We start from the raw sequence: 17,675 nt of genomic DNA on the forward strand, positions 1-17,675 counted from the left end.
GCTGTTTATCAAGATGTTGAAATATTCTGTGTGTTAAATGTGAAGCATAAATTTAATAACTACTTAACACTTGCTGCTGTGCTATTCTAAAGCAGAAGCTCTGGATAATGCAGTACAAAGGGAACCGCCATGGGTACTTTGCATAGGCTACTTATGTAGACATTTTAATAGAATTGCAAGCATTTTGGCATGGGAACCATGGTCATATTTGTGTGCATGCTTCTGCATTGGAAATTACAAAGGGTGTGACTCAACAATAAAACAGTAACATATGCTGTGGCAGATATATAGGCATATACAGCATGCAAATCAAATATAAAGAACAGCTATTAAGTTCTATCCATGGATGATTTTTTTAACTTTAGGTAACTCCCTATTACTAACCATTGTTATACTTTCTTATAGAGGGTGTGAATATTGCAATATAGAGGTGACAGTTATGCGAGCCATATTTAAAGTAAGGTGCCACAGTGAATACAGTCTGGTAAATAAGATCCTTTAACATTAATGCATGGCTGCTATTGTGGATCAGAAAGCACAACCTCATGATTGATACTGATGACTTGGTTCCTGGGTTAGGAATTGACAAGGCTATGACTAAAAAATTAAACCTAACTACAGAAGTGAATGTAACAAAATACAAATCAGACTAAATATGACATTGAGCTAACTATATGTTAAAATCATTGATAGTTTTATTTACAATAATAACTCCTCAATGCTAAGCACTGTTCCATTCTAATTGAGAGTATATGTGTATTATAATATAAGGGGTGACCGCTATGGGTGCAATTTATAGGTTACAATTTTCACCATAAGTAGAGTTGGTTTAATTGACTTCTGTAATATACATGAAAAGTTAGCATAGTAGCACAGTAATTATGGTACTGTGATAACTTCTGATGGTTGGTTTCTAAGTATATTAATTGGTGACAATGATATGATTAAAATGAATTTCTAGATTGAATGTAGAAATAAATACATAGGGAAAATATTAATAAGAAGTTGAACATATTTATAATTTATAACTACTGTGTCATGCTAATACAGAATATATGGATATGATAATGTAGAGAGAACCACTATCGCTTCTGCTATATATACAGCTTTTAATTTCCAGCATTAATATAACCAGTTTAGAAAGATTCTGTGACATAAATGGGTATCACTATGACATCAAAAGCATGGTCACATGATTACATCTGCTGTCCTTGTTCCTGGGTTCTTAATAGTATGACTAAAATTCAAAACGGCAACATACGGTAATAATTATCATATTGAAATAGGTACAGTGAATCAAAGAAAAAAAACTTTGTATCCCATCTCACTCGACCCCCCTAACGAACCCATCCATTAAAGTAAATGGCTGAATGGCTGCCCACTCTCCCCAGTCTCACAAGCTCGCTGCCTCGGGGTAATTCTTGACATTGATCTCTCTTTCAAACCACATATCCAAGCCCTTTCCACTTCCTGCTGACTTCAACTCAAAAACATTTCATGGATCCGTACATTCCTCAACCAAAAATTTTCAAAAACCCTAGTCCATGACCTCATCATCTCCCGCCTTGACTACTGCAACCTCCTGCTCTGTGGCCTCCCCTCTAACACTCGCACCCCCTCCAATCTATTCTAAACTCTGCTGCTCGACTAATCCACCTATCCGCTCGCTATTCACCGGTCTCTCCCCTCTGTCAATCCCTGCACTGGCTCCCCATTACCCAAAGACTCCAGTTCAATACCTTAACCATGGCATACAAAGCCATCCACAACCTGTATCCTCCATACATCTGTGACCTCGTCTACCGGTACTTACCTACACGCAACCTCCGATCCTCACAAGATCTTCTCTACTCCCCTCTTATCTCCTCTTCCCACCATCGCATACAAGACCTCTCCCATGCATCACCCCTACTCTGTAACTCCCTACCACAACATATCATACTCACCTACCATCAAAACCTTCAAAAAGAACCTGAAGACCTACCTCTTCCGACAAGCCTACAACCTGCTGTAACCACCGATTGACCAAGCCACTGCAGGACCAGCTGTACCCTCGCCTACTGTATACTATCCCATCACTTGAAGATTGTGAGCCCTTGCGGGCAGGATCCTCTCTCCTCCTGTACCTGTCTTGACTTGTATTGTTTAAGATTACTTTACTCATTTTTATTATGTATACCCCTTTTCACATGTAAAGTGCCATGGAATAAATGGTGCTATAATAATATATAATAATATCCAATAATATTTTTACCTTAGTTAAGTAACTTGTTTTTCCTAACCATTATGACTTTCTAATTCTGGGTATATACTGTAGAGCTTGTAACATAAATGGGGACCGCCATGGGTACCTTACATAGGCTGTTCCCTCAAATTAGAATTTTGTTAATAGGATTTGGTAACGTCAATGAAGTTCAATGCTGTGATTCAGCAACCATGAATTTGGGGTTCAAAATCAATTAAAATAAAACTTTTTGCTGATTCTGCAGGGACCTTTTCTGGTACACCTCACTCCAAAAACATACAGTTGATGTTTTAGGTAATTTCTTATCATTGTCATATTTCACAATCTCATGTTCTATTTATATTTGCATTTATAGCCAATTCTAATAAAGGAAACATTTATTTGGCTAGATTCCGAGTGTCTATCTATTTTGTCAGCATGAGCATGTCCTGTTACTAACACACAATCATTATGAGGATAGGAACATTATGAAACAATAAAAAATACAGAATATAAATAAAACTGAAAGATTTTTATACTGTAGTTTCTTTTTAGTTATCACTTTCCATTGATTCGATCGAGAAGGATATTTGTTAAAATGAGTTAAAACTTAAGATGCGACACTACAAAACTGATATGTAATCGAGGGTCCGAAGCAGGATTTATATAAACCCACGTAGAGGATCCCGGTGCTAAGCTCCGCCTCTAAGACCTTATGCTAAACATAGTACAATGTATCAATTTTGAATGATGTATTCCTATAAAACTATAATTCACAGAAGCAAAGGCAACTGAATTCTAGCGGTAGCAAAATGTAAAAATAACATTTTTTATCACAAATGATACATGAGCTTTAAAGACTCTTTTAAGTCCGTACGTTTTATTATGTATTTACATCTTTCTAGCCTCAAGTCTCGTCAAACTACGCCACAGACGTATGCTTATCACCACATAGGAGCAACTGGATGTCTCTTTGAAGACTATATAATAGGTGTTGATGACTTTGGTCCTTGTCTGCACCATGAAAGGGGTCCATAAAGGAAATACAGAAAATTTAAGTTCAGTCTGTATCCTCCTGCAAGAAAAAAAATGCATTTATATATATTAGTATATACAATTGTATACGTCTTTATCTAGGTTTTATATATTCTAAGAAAAGTGGTGCCAAATAACTAGCTCTAAAGGAAAAAAAAAGGAATTCATAATACTCTATCTGAAGCCGTTTTAGCTTTAGGTGTCTGTGTGACCACCTAGTGGCTGTGATGTGAATAGCAGCCTGTTGAAGGTTTTGGTAGAATGTTGGCCGAGAAAAGACAAAGAATGTACATACCTACAGGTATGAACAATTCAACCAGGGACAACATTTTGGATGTTGAGGGACTCACACGATAATCTGCAACCCAGATAGCTGGCCTGGAATAAGTCTCTGAATAAGGAGGCAGAGATTTCCAGCTCACCGTGAAATGTTGAGTCCAGAGCAGGGAGTCGGCTCTACCACAGCATGGAGACAAATACGAGAAGAAAACACCAGCCTGATGGACATGTTGGTCTGGAGCTTTCGTCTTATAGTTGTCTGAAGCTTAACTTGCCATCTCCAACCATGTTGCCTTTTAGCACTGCGGTCATGGGTTAGAATCTGACTAGGTCGACATGGATTCCTTTATTATGGGGTTCTTCCTAACTTATGAGAACTTATTTTAGTTCCCAAGCTTTGGTATAATTGAAAAAGTCTAAGTTCTTGATTAATTGCCCAAATACATTGGCCTCCTTTGTGCGTTTTTGTTCATAGCTCCAGGAGGTTACACGGGGAAGATCCCTCATTCATAAACATAGATGGTCTTTGGGATCTTCTTCTGCCATTATGGGTGATTTTCACACAGAGGATGTGTAGTAATACAGTCTAGCAGCTAAACATGTCTAAAAAGGAAATGATTCAGACCCATGTGAACCACATATAGAGATTACTACTACATGTGATGCAGAGATACATTTCGGAAAGGCTGATGTTATCAAACACGAGTGTCACATGGCCTGTTGCAATTCATGATCAACTGGATGCAATATCCTGCTGCTCTGATGTGCCTCGCATTGGGCGATGACATCGTTCAATGAACGAACATTAAACAATTGGTTCAGTACTGACTATCCCAGGTCAACGGGGACAGTACAGGGGACCCCGTCATAAATTCCATGTAAATACCCTATATATGGGTAATCACAAGACAATCGTACCTGACCTCAGCTCACGGCCAAGTTGACCTTAAGCATTTCATATATTTTTCTATGGTCCTAATTTGGAGCAATTAAAATTGTTGTGCCATTTTCAAGGACCATTTGTCTCATAACCTTTTTAGAATTATACGAGATATATATTAGGAAAGCAAAGTAGGTCTGGGTTAAGTCTTAGCAATGCAGGTCTTGATTAGATGTACCTGGCTAGCTTTGACTACGAACCAGGACATGTGTTCACACCTTGCTCTTTCTCAGTTAGCTGGGGGGGAGCTGAGCAGAGTGTGTTGTGTTGGAGCTGGTGTGGTACTAGCAGGTACGCGGGATGCAGTGATGAGACGCGAGACGAATTTGTGCTTTTGGTAATAACTTTTTATAGGTATATATCTATAGGGCTAGTCTAAGCAACCAAACAAGTAACAGGCATTGTCCTCACAGGGACTCAACACAAGCAAACACTGATATATAAGAACACGACTACCCCGGCACTGGCCGGTCACTATAGGGCCGCGGTATGGCCAACTACGGGTCCTTAGTTATATAATGTCACTTATCGGTCCTGACGTCCTCTGCATCCTGGATGATGGTTCCTTGGCAAAGCAGCCACTGGGCCCAGCTGCTGAAGATCTGGCGTAGTCTTCGAGTGTTCCGACGCCCAGGCAGAGCAGGGGCACAACAGGCCCCGGAAGAGTTCTTGGACAGATGGGCCGCAATCCCCAGATGGGGGTCAGTGGCCGTGAAGCGGGGTGGCGATTGGCAAGCCACCGGCACAGCTGTAACAGGGAGTCCGCGGCGGGCGACGGCCCCACTCTTGCCACGGACTGGAGCTGGGAACTAGTGGCTGCGGTCTGCAATGAACTGGCCGCAGCCGCGGGCTGGAGTAAGGCGGCAACGGCCGCGGGTGACCGCGGGCAGGCCACAGTCTCAGGCTGGAGTGTGGCGGCAATGACCACAGATGACCGCGGGCTGGAGTGTGACGGCAACAGCCGCAGATGTCCACGGGCAGGCCGCGGGCTGGAGTGTGGCGGCAACAGCCGCAGGTGTCCGCGGGCAGGCCGCGGGTTGAAGCAGAGCAGCGGTTCTCTGACGGCCGACTCGGCGCTGTCCCTCTGCTGTCCAGTGTAAGTGTCCCTCTTGCTTCTGTCATCCTCTCTGGCCTCTGTACGTCGCTCTCACACACTCCCATGGTCTCCTGCTCCTTCTTCCCCGTTCTGCTGACTCACTGTGACTAGCGTTCTCCTCCCCTTTTTTATCGGCTCCTCCTCCAGCCCATCTGTCAGTCTCAATGGTCTGGCCCTGAACTCTGTCCCCCGGAAACAACCTGCCCCGGAACCTAAATGACGGTCCCCTTGGTTCCGGCCCGGACACTCGGCGGGGGCCCTTCCTCCCACACTCCCCCATCCTGTATGCTCGCCAGTCCTTGGGCGAGGGCCTTAGTCGGCTTGAAGTGGTCTTTGGGGACGACAGTTCTTGTCGCATACGAACTGGTCCTGTTCGTAACGTTTGTGGGGTTTGCCAGCTGTTGACCGCTTGGAGCGTCTGAGTTCAACTGTGGTGGAGTTTTCTGGGGTGGTGGAGGGTGGTGAGCTTGTTCGACTCTGGTGGGCTGATTGAGTCTACTGCCATGTCCTTACATGGAGGGCCCGCTGATATGGCTGGGAAGTCCTCTTCGTCATCTAGGTCCCAGACCATTGGCGGAGGGTCGGGGACCTAAGGGGTAGGATCAGGTCACGTGGGGTCGGTGGACGTACATGAACGTAACATATTACGGTGCACAGTATGAGTGAGAGGTACGCCGTCCTTCTCAGATTGTATTTCATACACAGGTCCATCAGGAATTACTCGGCGCAACACTCGGTAAGGGTTTTCCTCCCACCGTGGGTCTAACTTGTTTTGGGGCCGCTGATCTAGGACGAATACTTGATCTCCAGTTCGAAAGTCAGTGGGTGAAGGCAGCGCCCCCCCCCCCCCCCCCGGGTGCTCCAGGTCCTGAAGTTTTGTATGGACGATTCGGTGGAGGGTTTGTAGCCAGTGCCGGTGGTTTCGGACCCATGATGATACTCCGGTCCAAGGTTGGGGTTGTTCCGGGTTTAATTCCACTTCCGTGATTCCTTTGCCTTCTCGTCCAAATAGCAGCGAGTAGGGGGTGTACCCGGTCACCCGATGCACCCGGTTGTTATATACCCACACCAGTTCAGAGACATACTCGGGCCAGCGGGCCTTTCGGTTACTCTCCAGTGTGCGCAACATTTGAATCAATGTCCGATTAAATCGCTCGCAGGCTCCGTTTCCCTGCGGATGATAAAGCGTAGTTCTGGACTTATCGATGCCATAGAGACGATGCAATTCTTCCATGACTTTCCCTAAGAAGCACGCTCCCTGGTCTGAGTGTATTCGTTGCAGGCAGCCATATACTTGGATGAAATTTTTACAAATTGCATAGGTGGCCGACTCCGCAGTTTGGTCTCGGGTGGGGGTTACCACGGCGAATTTAGTGAAAAGATCCACCATCACGAGACAATGTTCATACCCCTGGTATATGGGACCTATGGTTAAATAATCCACCGTTAGGAGCTCAAGGGGAGCTGAAGTCACTATTGTTTGCACCGGGGCTCGTTGTGCGGTTGGTTTGGCGAGCTCACATGGGCGGCAGGTCCGGAAAAATTCTTCCACCGCAGCGTGTAAGTGCGGATGGTAAACTATCTGCTGCAACCATTGCAAAGTCTTTTGGGCACCAAAGTGAGCCCCTTTTTCATGGGCTTCCCTAGCCAGTTCGGCCAGTAGGGCTCCGGGCACGACCACCTGCCAAGTTGTAGCAGACGTCGTCCGTGACACTGCTTTACGGTACAATAGCCCTCTCTTGATGATGAATTTCTCCCATTGGCGCTGCATCAACAACATTTCCTGAGTCAGAGTCTGTCTCTGTGAATCAGTGGGCAGTTTGCCGGTGGTCACCCTTCGACGCAGGAGCCCAATTTCTCCATCCTCCTGCTGCTGTTGGATCTACTTGTCCCGTGGCTGTTCCAGCATTCCCCATGAGGGTCCTGAATGAGATGCCTGCTGCACGCCCGCTGTAATTACGGCGTTGGTGAGAGCGAACGGCATCTCTTCCCTTCCAATTCGTCATCCCGACTTTTCCCTGGAGTTGTATGCCGAATTCTGGAGAGAGCGTTAGCGTGTACATTCTCGGCTCCTCTTTTATAGATGATCTTATAGTTGAACATGGCCTTTCGAGCCACCCACCGTTGCTCCAGGGCTCCCAATTTGGCATTTTCCAGATGGGCCAACGGGTTGCTGTCAGTCCACACTACTACCTCGGAGCCCGCCAGGTACTCTGCGAACCGCTCCGTCATGGCCCACATTACCGCGAGGAGCTCGAGCTTAAAGGAGCTGTAATTGTCAGGTTTACGCTCGGAGTCATGCAGCGATCGGCTACCATAGGCGATCACTTTCTCCCGACCATCCTGAACCTGTGACAACACAGCCCCTAGTCCCTGGAGGCTCCCGTCAGTGTGCAGTATGAACGGTTGTGAGAAATCCGCATACGCTAACACCGGGGTACCCGAGAGTGCAGCCTTAAGATCTTTAAACGCGTCTTCTTGTGGTTGCCGCCACTGAATTTTCCGTCCATTCGCCCGGGCAGGAGCCCACTTTAGCAGGTCCTGCAGGGCTCGGGCTCGGCGTGCAAAATTCTTCACGAACCGACGGTAATAGCCGGCCAACCCCAGGAAGGCCTGCACGTCTTTCACCGTCTCGGGGGTAGCCACCCCTGGATGGCAGCAACCTTTTCTAGGGACGGCCGAACTCCCTCAGCCGAGACTACGTGCCCCAGATATTCGATCTGGGTGCGAAACAGGTAACATTTCTGGGGCTTTACCTTCAACCCGTACTTCTGCAGCTGGCCGAGCACCTGCCCCAACCGCCACAGGTGGTCCTCAAAAATGGCGGAATAGATGATGATATCATCCAAATATATCAGGGTGGCTTCGAAGTTGAGATCTACCAGACACCGCTCCATCAATCGCTGGAAAGTTCCGGGGCATTGGCCAGCCCAAACGGCATTCGGTTGAATTCAAACAGTCCCATCGGGAGAATAAATGCCATCTTGGCTCTGTCTTCCTACGACATTGGCACCTGCCAGTACCCACTAGCCAGGTCTAGAGTAGAGAAGTATGTTGCTTTTCCCAAGGCGGACAGAGACTCTTCTATGCGGGGCAGTGGATACAAGTCCTTAATGGTGCAGGCGTTCAGCTTCCGATAGTCCACACAGAACCGGAGGGTACCATCCTTTTTGCGGACCAGCATGATGGGAGCCTCCCAGGGGCTCTGGCTTTCTCGTATGACCCCTTTCCAAAGCATTTGCGCCAGTAGAGTTTTCACCTCCTGATATAGCTGTGGAGGGATTTGCCGATATCGTTCGCAGATTGGGGCCGTTCCTGCCGTGGGGATTCCATGTGTGATGGCCGTGGTACACCAGAAATCATCCTTGTGGATAGCGAATAATTCGTAATACTGTCCAAGAAGGGATTCTACCTGAAGAAGCTGGGCTGACGTCAGGCCGGAGAGTTCGGTCCGCATTCTTTCCAGGATGGTTCGACCTTTCTCCTTGGTCGAGGATTCGGCAGTCTGTATGGTTCGTATAGTTACTGCCCACGGATCCTCGGGTTGCACCTTTAACTGGACCGCTGGGGCTGGCAGCACCTCCTTCAACGGCCTTACTAGCTTGGCCATTTCGGCCCGGGGCTTCAAGACGATATCTTGGTCTTCCAGGTTAACGCAGTGCACCAGGACGGTCCCTCCCCGCACCGTGGCTAGGGAGTGAGCTACCAGTATGCCAGGGTGCAGGCGCTCCGAGAAGCATGGCTCTACCTGCATCTCCACACCCTCCAATGGCATCGGGGTGCGGATCGGCAGGGCCACAACTGTCTGCCCAGGGGGGAGCACGAGCAGGGGAGCCGCAGGCGCGATAACTTTGCCCAGCGTCTCGCCCTCCTGGCAGTCCGGGAGTACTCGCGCCTCCCGCACCAACTGCTGGAAGACCTGCCCTTGGACCGTGCGGGAACCCCACTTGTTCAGGGTCTCTTGCGTGTGGTCACTGAGGAGTAGATTGCCAAACTCCCACAGTATGTTCATGCCCAGGATAACTGGATGATGGTGGTTAGTTTCTCCTTGGGTCAGGACCACTCCCCGGCGGCCGAGGGATTTACCACACAGCGTCATTTGCAGCCATACCACTCGGGCGACAGGTACTGGAAGTTGGTTGGCGGCTACCAGTCTTATCATGGAACCCCACTGGGGCCTTGCTGCTTCAGGGAAATGCTGCCGAAAGAAAGTTGCAGGCATGGTCGTCACTTGTGACCCCGTGTCCACTAGGCACCGTACGGCACGGCCCTTGACCTCTGCCCATACCACTGGGCATTTTGCGACCAGATTTTCGGGACTTCCACCACCCCTCGTTGTGGCTTCTGGCTCAGAGCGGCGTCCCCCTTGCTTGGAGTCCTCTAGTTTTAATGGCCGTCGGGGTGGGTATCTCCCAAGCAGCGAACACTCTCGTGCGAAGTGGCCCAGTTCCCCGCCCTCATAACACCGGGGCTGCGAGGCCCAGACACTCCTGGCATTGTGAGGCCCCTAGGGCCCGGGATATAAACCAGGCCGCCTAGTCGTGGGCTCGGTTCTCCTTTTCACTTCGGCCAACTCGCCCCTGACGTTCTTCAGCTCTTGTTTCATCTCTTCAATCCACTGGGGCTCTCCGACAGCGTTTACAGAAGCCTCCATGCCCCGGACCTTTCCCACGGGGACCGTCATTCCCTGCTCCTGCTCTCGTACTCGTGCCTGACTTCCCACCTCGGAGAAGGCCATACGTGGGTTCACCCGGACCTGCTCCCGTAATGCCTGCTTTATTAACGGGTCCCGGAGTCCAGTCACTAACAGGTCATGTAGGGTAATGTCGATGGGTCCTACCCCTACACCGTCCTTCCGTTCGATGGCTGTGTATAGTTCCTGGAGGACATTCATATACTGGGTGATGGTATCCCCCTCTCCCTACATTCGACTGAACAACTGGGTCTTCAACTCTCCCACGTTTGTTGGATCCTCATGGGTCTCTTCCAGAATCCGCAAGACCCTAGCAAAGGTGTTGAGGTGTCCCGGGGGCCTCAACATTACTGAATTCCGGGCCTCCCCATCTAATGCCAAGAGGGCTACCTCAGCTTCTAAGTCAGGGGTCATCGGATGCAGGCGGAAGCGCCCTCGCATGCGCTCCGTCGAGCTCCACAGCATGGTATTGGAGCCAGAAAACTGTGGCAGATTGCTTAGGGCCCCCAAAGAAATGCTGGACCGGGGGCCCCCATTATTTGCGGCATCTACGGCCCCACCTTGGTTGGGGGTGCCACTGTCTGCGCTTGGAGACTGCATCCTGCCGACTATGCCAAATGTGGTACTAGCAGGTACGCGGGATGCAGTGACGAGACGCTAGACGAATTTGTGCTTTTGGTAATAACTTTTTATAGGTATATATCTATAGGGCTAGTCTAAGCAACCAAACAAGTAACAGGCATTGTCCTCACAGGGACTCAACACAAGCAAACACTGATATATAAGAACACGACTACCCCGGCACTAGCCGGTCACTATAGGGCCGCGGTATGGCCAACTACGGGTCCTTAGTTATATAATGTCACTTATCGGTCCTGACGTCCTCTGCGTCCTGGATAATGGTAACAGGGAGTCCGTGGTGGGCGACGTCTCGACTCTTGCCACGGACTGGAGCGGGGAACTAGCGGCTGCCGTCTGCAATGAACTGGCCGCAGCCGCGGGCTGGAGTGAGGCGGCAACGGCCGCGTGTGACCGTGGGCAGGCTGCAGCCGCAAGCTGGGGTGTGGTGGCAACGGCCGCAGATGACCGCGGGCAGGCCGCAGCCGCGGGCAGGCCGCAGCCGCGGACTGGAGTGACAGGCCGCAGGTTGAAGCGGAGCAGCGGTTCTCTGACGGCCGACTCGGCGCCGTCCCTCTGCTGTCCAGTGTAAGTGTCCCTCTTGCTTCTGGCCTCCTCTCTGGCCTCTGTACATCGCTCTGGCTCTCACACACTCCCACGGTCTCCTGCTGCTTCTTCCCCGTTCTGCTGACTCACTGTGACTAGCGTTCTCCTCCCTTTTAATATCGGCTCCTCCCCCAGCCTGTCAGTCTCAATGGTCCGGCCCTGATCTCTGTCCACCGGAAACAACCTGCCCCGGAACCTAAATGATGGTCCCCTTGGTTCCGGCCCGGACACTCGGCGGGGGCCCTTCCTCCCACACTGGAGAGAGACAAACCAATCTCTCTAAAAGGAATCTGCACATGACCAATGTGCACCGAACTAAAAGTATCAGTGGTTGCTATGGACAATAGCCATTTTTTTTTTTTACTGAACTAGGACTAGCTCAGTCATGTATGAGCAGGGAACATTTTGTTTAGTTGATTCTTTTTGAGAGGGTGACAGATAGGAGAAACTACCCCCAGACCAATGGCAGAGGTCCTAGTTCCCTACATTGCTGGGGAACCACAAAAAGTGCACTATGGCCTTGTCCTGCAGGATACCGAAGAGTATGGAAAGCCGAAGGCAAAGATCATGGCACGTTTTGCCATAACCCTGACAGTTTGGACACAACGTGTACAAATCTGGCGCCATAAAAAGGACAATCCTCACCAGTCTCACATGTTCGACCATTCACACCTGGCGCAAAAATGTCTGTAGCTTTAGACCTGCTCTTCATCACAGATGGTGGAAAGAGTAGTAGTGGACTATCCAGAGCTTTGTTTCCACCCATTTATGGGTGCTTCTTGAAGGGTGTGTTGGGGTCATTGACCTGCTGGAAGACCCATGACCTAGGACGCAAACCCAGTTTTCTGGCACTACATTGTGACCCCAAAACCTTTGATAAGCTTCAGATTTCATGACACATTGCAAAGAGTTATTGCACCTAGTGACAGAGGCAGAAGAAAAACCCCAAAACATCTTGGAACCTCCACCATATTTGACTGCAGGTCCTGTGTTGTTTTATTTGTAGGCCTCTTTCCATTTTCGGTAAACAGTAAAATGATGTGACAAGATACTTTCCCAGAAGGATCTTGGCTTACTCACATACATTTTGGCAAACTGCAGTGTAGCTTTTTTATGTCTCTGTGTCAGCAGTGGGGTCCTCCTGGATCACCTGTCATTGTGTTTCATTTCATTCACATGTGGATGGATAGTCTGCGCTGACACTGATGCACCCTGAGCCTGCAGAACAGCTGGAATTTTTTTGAACCTCGAATAGGGCTGCTTATCCACCTTCTGGACTATCCTTCGTTGCAACCTTTCATCAACTTTTTTCTGCTGTTCACATCCAGGGAGATTAGCTGCAGTGCCATGGGTTGTAAACTTCTTGATTATTTTGCACATTGTGGACAAAGGAACATCAAGATCTCTGGAGATGGACTTGTAACCTTGAGATTGTTGATATAGTTCAACAATTTTGGTTCCCAAGTCCTCAGACAGTTCTCCTCTCCTCTTTCTGTTCTCCATGCTTACACACAAACAGGTGTGGACAATATGAAACTCACACCTAAAACCAGATAAAAAGGGGAGAAGTTCACTAAATCTTTGCATTGTGTGTCTGTGTGTGCCACACTAATCATGGAGAACAGAAAGAGGAGAGGAGAACTGTCTGAGGACTTGAGAAACAAAATTGTCGAACAATATCAGCAATCTCAAGGTTACAAGTCCATCTCCAGAGATCCTGATTTTTCTTTGTCCACGGTGCAAAACATAATCAAGAAGTTTACAACCCATGACACTTTAGCTAATCTCCCTGGAAGAGGACGGCAGAGAAAAATTGATGAAAGGTTAAAATGCAGGATAGTCCGAATGGTGGATAAAGAAGCCCCAATGAAGGTCCAAAGAAATTTTAGCTGTCCTGCAGGCTCAGGGCGCATCAGTGTCAACACGAAATATCCGTCCACATTTGAATTAAATGGAATGCTATGGCAGAAGACCCAGGAGGACCCCACTGCTGACACAGACATATAAAAGCTAGACTGCAGCTTGCCAAAATGTACATGAGGAAGCCAAAATCCTTCGGGAAAAGTGTCTTGTGGACAGATGAGACCATGATAGAGCTTTTTGTTAAAGCCCATCATTCTACGGTTTACTGAAAACAGAATGAGGCCTACAAAGAATAGAAAACAGTACCTACAGTCAAATATGGTGGAGTTTCCAAGATGTATTGGATTTGTTTTGTTGCCTCTGGCACTGGGTGCCTTGACTGTGTGCAAGGCATCATGAAATATGAAAATTACCAAAGAATTTTGGGTTGCAGTGTATTGCCCAGTGTCAGAAATCTGGGTTTGTGTTCTAGGTCATGGGTCTTCCAGCAGGACAATAACACCAAACATACTTCAAGAAGCTCCCAGAAAAAAGGAAACAAAGCCCTGGAGAGTCCTGAAGTGGCAGCAATGAGTCTGGATCTAAATCCCATTGATCAATTGTGGAGAGATCTTACAATTGCTGTTGAGAAAAGGCACCTTCATATATGAAAGACCTGGAGCAGTTTACAAAAGAAAAATGGCCCAAAATTCCAGCTGAGAGGTGTAAGAAGCTTGTAGATTGTTACATGGAGCGAATGATTCTAGTTATTTGTTCCAAAGGGTGCAACCAAATATTATGTTTCTGGTGATCACCCATCTCTTCCATCATCAGTATCTGGTGACCGCCCGTCGCCTCCATCATCAGTATTTGGTGATCGCCCATCTCTTCCATCATCAGTATCTGGTGAGCGCCCGTCGCCTCCATCATCAGTATCTGGTGACCGCCTGTCGCCTCCATCATCAGTATGTTTTGACTGCCTGTCACCAGATACTGATGATGGAGGTGACGGCAGTCACCAGATACTGGTGGGATTTAGATTTTTCTTTTGATCAGTCGCTTTACATTTTGTTAATTGATATAAGTGATAAAAAACAATTGATAAAAACTACTGACACTTCCATATTTGAAAGCTTCTTACTTTCCAGCATTTTTTCACCCCTTCGTTAAACTTTTTCACAACACTGGAAATTTAAAAATAAAAAAAAAAACATATAAAATAATATAAGGAAAAAATAAACATAATATTAGCTCTGCCAATTGTCCTTTTTCCCTTGTTCCCTTTTTCCTCCTCTGGTTGGACAGGCATGTAACCGCAGCAGTCAATCATTGCCAGTAGCGGTGACCAATGCACCAAAACTGATTAGCTACAGCGGTCACATGTATGTCTGGCCAGACCGGCTCTGTGCCTCCTGTCCCGGTTACAGTGGTGGCGAGTTGGTAAGGTGAACATGACTTATTTTTGTATTATAGATCTTTCTTCATGGACAACCCCTCTAAGGACTTGGATGAAGCCTAAACTACACCCAACAAAGTAAAGAATCGTTTCATCAGAATTGGTCATCGAGACCTCTCAGCTCAGGATGTCTCGAGTCAGATAACGAAGGAGCCATCTGCTCGTTGTCCAGCTCTGGACACAATCCACCACAACCGGGACTCACTCCACCATCTTACCTCAATTATATCCTCATCGATTTCACTCTCTATGTTGAATCGCTTGACTGGGACCAGTGGTGGAACCTCTTGGGTAATATGTACAGTCATGGCTTCCTTGGGTGATTTTATACTCCTCTTCTTCCAATTAGTTAACATTGAGTCTACTTTATCACCAGGACTCTGGGAACTTGGTGATTTTTGCTCCACGGATACAATAAAGTCAACTCTTTGTTCATCACTGTTGAGTTTTTCCAGCAAAATAACGTTCTGAGCAGAAGAATCTCGATGACTACTCATATTTCCTCCAGGATCTCGCAGTGGTGGCCTCTTCACTGATGGATCCTTACGGATTACAGCATATAAAGGTTCAGGAACCACCTTACGACCTTCATCCTTCGTGGCTTCACGACTGGTAGGCTCCGGTGTAGTCTCTGGGGTGGATGAAGAGTCTTTCACTTTATCTGCTGATTCATATAATGGATTTATCCGGTCCAGGTTCTGTGGTTCTTGGTTTTCCGGCACGGTCATATTATCGGACTTGGAGAAGCTTGTCTCGTCTTTTTTATCTGTGTTTGGAAAGAAAAAATGGATGTCAGCAGAGTTGAAGCTACCGGGCTCCGTCCGACAGTAGGGCTTTATCTGCAGCCCTTGGACATCAGATACGTCCTTTCCGTGGGAACTCAATATATCTGAGAAATGTCTGAGATTTCCAAACCTATCCATAATGGACTTCACTTTTTAGCCTCATCCCAATAACTTTTTCGATTTTTTTCTATTATTATTATGATAATAATTAATTTGCATTTTATTGCATGAAATAAGTATTTTATCACCGACCAACCAGCAAGAATTCTGTCTCTCACAGACCTGTTAGTTTTTCTGTAAGAAGCCTCCTACTCTGCACTCGTTACCGGTATTAATTGCACCTGTTTGAACTCGTTACCTGTATAAAAGACTCCTGTCCACACAATCAACCACACTCCAACCTCTCCACCATGGCAAAGACCAAAGAGCTGTCTAAGGACACCAGGGACAAAATTGTAGACCTGCACAAGGCTGGGATGGGCTACAGGACAATAGGCAAGCAGCTTGGTGAGAAGGCAACAACTGTTGGTACAATTATTAGAAAATGAAAGAAACACAAGATGACTGTCAATCTTCCTCAGTCTGGGGCTCCATGCGAGATTTCACCTTGTGGGGTAAGGATTATTCTGAGAAAGGTCAGGAATCAGCCCAGAACTACACAGGAGGATCTGATCTATGGCCTAAAGAGAGCTAGGACCACAGTCTCAAACATTACTGTTAGTGACACACTACGCCGTCATGGATTATAATCCTGCAGGGCACACAAGGTCCCCCTGCTCATGCCAGCATATGACAGGCCCGTTTGAAGGTCACCAATGACCATCTGGATGATCCAGAGGAGGCATGGGAGAAGGTCATGTGCTCAGATGAGACCAAAATAGAACTTTTTGGAATAAACTCCCCTCGTCGTGTTTGGAGAGCGAAGAAGGATGCATACAACCCTAAGAACACCATCCCTACTGTGAAGCATGGTGGGGGAAACACTATACTTTGGGGATGCTTTCCTGCAAAGGGGTCAGGACGACTGCACCGTATTGAAGGGAGGATGGATGGGGTCTTGTATCGCAAGATTTTGGCCAACAACCTCCTTTTCTCAGTAAGAGCATTATAGAAGGGTCGTGGCTGGGTCTTCTAGTATGTGAAGTGATTAAAATAAATAAAACCAGGTTCAGGGCAAAAATGAAGACTTTTTTATTAAGTTGCACAAAATTCATGAACTGTTCGCACCATTTTGATGAATTTGGTTAAAAAAAAATCAGCAAATACCAGAAGAGAATAAAGAAAAATAAAGAATGACCTAAATAAAACCCCAGAAATGATGATTAGGAGCCAAAGACTGGACGAACCCTGTGTAACACTCACTGCTCGGTGCGCTGTTCTGACGCGTTTTGACCCGCCGTTCCTGCAGCTCTCTCACGCTGTCGTACAGCGGATCACTCGCCTCCGGTGCAGGTGGAGCGGCCTGTGTGGTCTCTGGAGGTGACGGAAGGTCTCTGTTCATTAGATCGAGTAATGTCTTCTCCGAGCCTGGGACTTTTCCACTTTTCAGCCTGGACGACATCTTCTCCATCTCTTTACCTTCTGAAATTAATTCACTGTCTACAGGGAGGACATAAAAGGAACAACTATAAGAATCTGACATTTTTTTTGGCTGCGCAAGCTGCCGTTTTTATCGGCAACATTTTGCGGATCTCTTTTTATTCCATTTCTTTGGTAGAAGGCAAAGTGACCAAAAACCTGTAATTCTGCCGCTTATCTTATTTTTTTTTTCCGTTTTTCGGACAATTGTGCGGGAATAGAGAACAAATAGGTTAATTTTTTTTTATTTCATTATTTATGAAATGATGGATGATTACTGCATCCGTTAATTTCTTGTATCCCAGTATCTGAGAAAAATCCGAGGCTTCGACACATTCTTGGCTCCGGCTCCAGACATTATCAAAGATGAGAGCTGCAGTGCCAAAACCAGACTGCAAAAAGGAAAAGTATCCTCCCCTGATGTGCTGAGACCCGCCGCGCCGTCTTCCTGTTATCACACGTCCACTATGTGCAGATACCATCACCTGTGCAGAAAAGGTGCAACATCTGGAAAGTGCTGCAA

The 17,675-nt window shown here is 47.2% G+C and overlaps 1 protein-coding gene across 1 annotated transcript in view; it reads right to left on the minus strand.

The window, feature by feature from the left end:
- Positions 1 to 3,084: 3,084 nt before the first annotated feature.
- LOC141074289 (uncharacterized) overlaps positions 3,085 to 17,675 on the minus strand; it is an 85,873-nt gene continuing 71,282 nt past the window's right edge. The window contains exons 5-7 of the mRNA XM_073561907.1: positions 16,937 to 17,173; positions 15,008 to 15,555; positions 3,085 to 3,299 (exon numbers count right to left, since the gene is read on the minus strand). Of these exons, the coding sequence (XP_073418008.1) occupies positions 3,285 to 3,299; positions 15,008 to 15,555; positions 16,937 to 17,173 (800 nt within the window). The 3' untranslated portion in view covers positions 3,085 to 3,284. The remainder of the gene's footprint in view (positions 3,300 to 15,007; positions 15,556 to 16,936; positions 17,174 to 17,675) is intronic.

Source organism: Dendrobates tinctorius, unplaced genomic scaffold (genome assembly GCF_039654945.1).
Source record: "Dendrobates tinctorius isolate UK_male_01 unplaced genomic scaffold, ASM3965494v1 ptg000332l, whole genome shotgun sequence".
Lineage (NCBI taxonomy): Eukaryota > Metazoa > Chordata > Amphibia > Anura > Dendrobatidae > Dendrobates > Dendrobates tinctorius.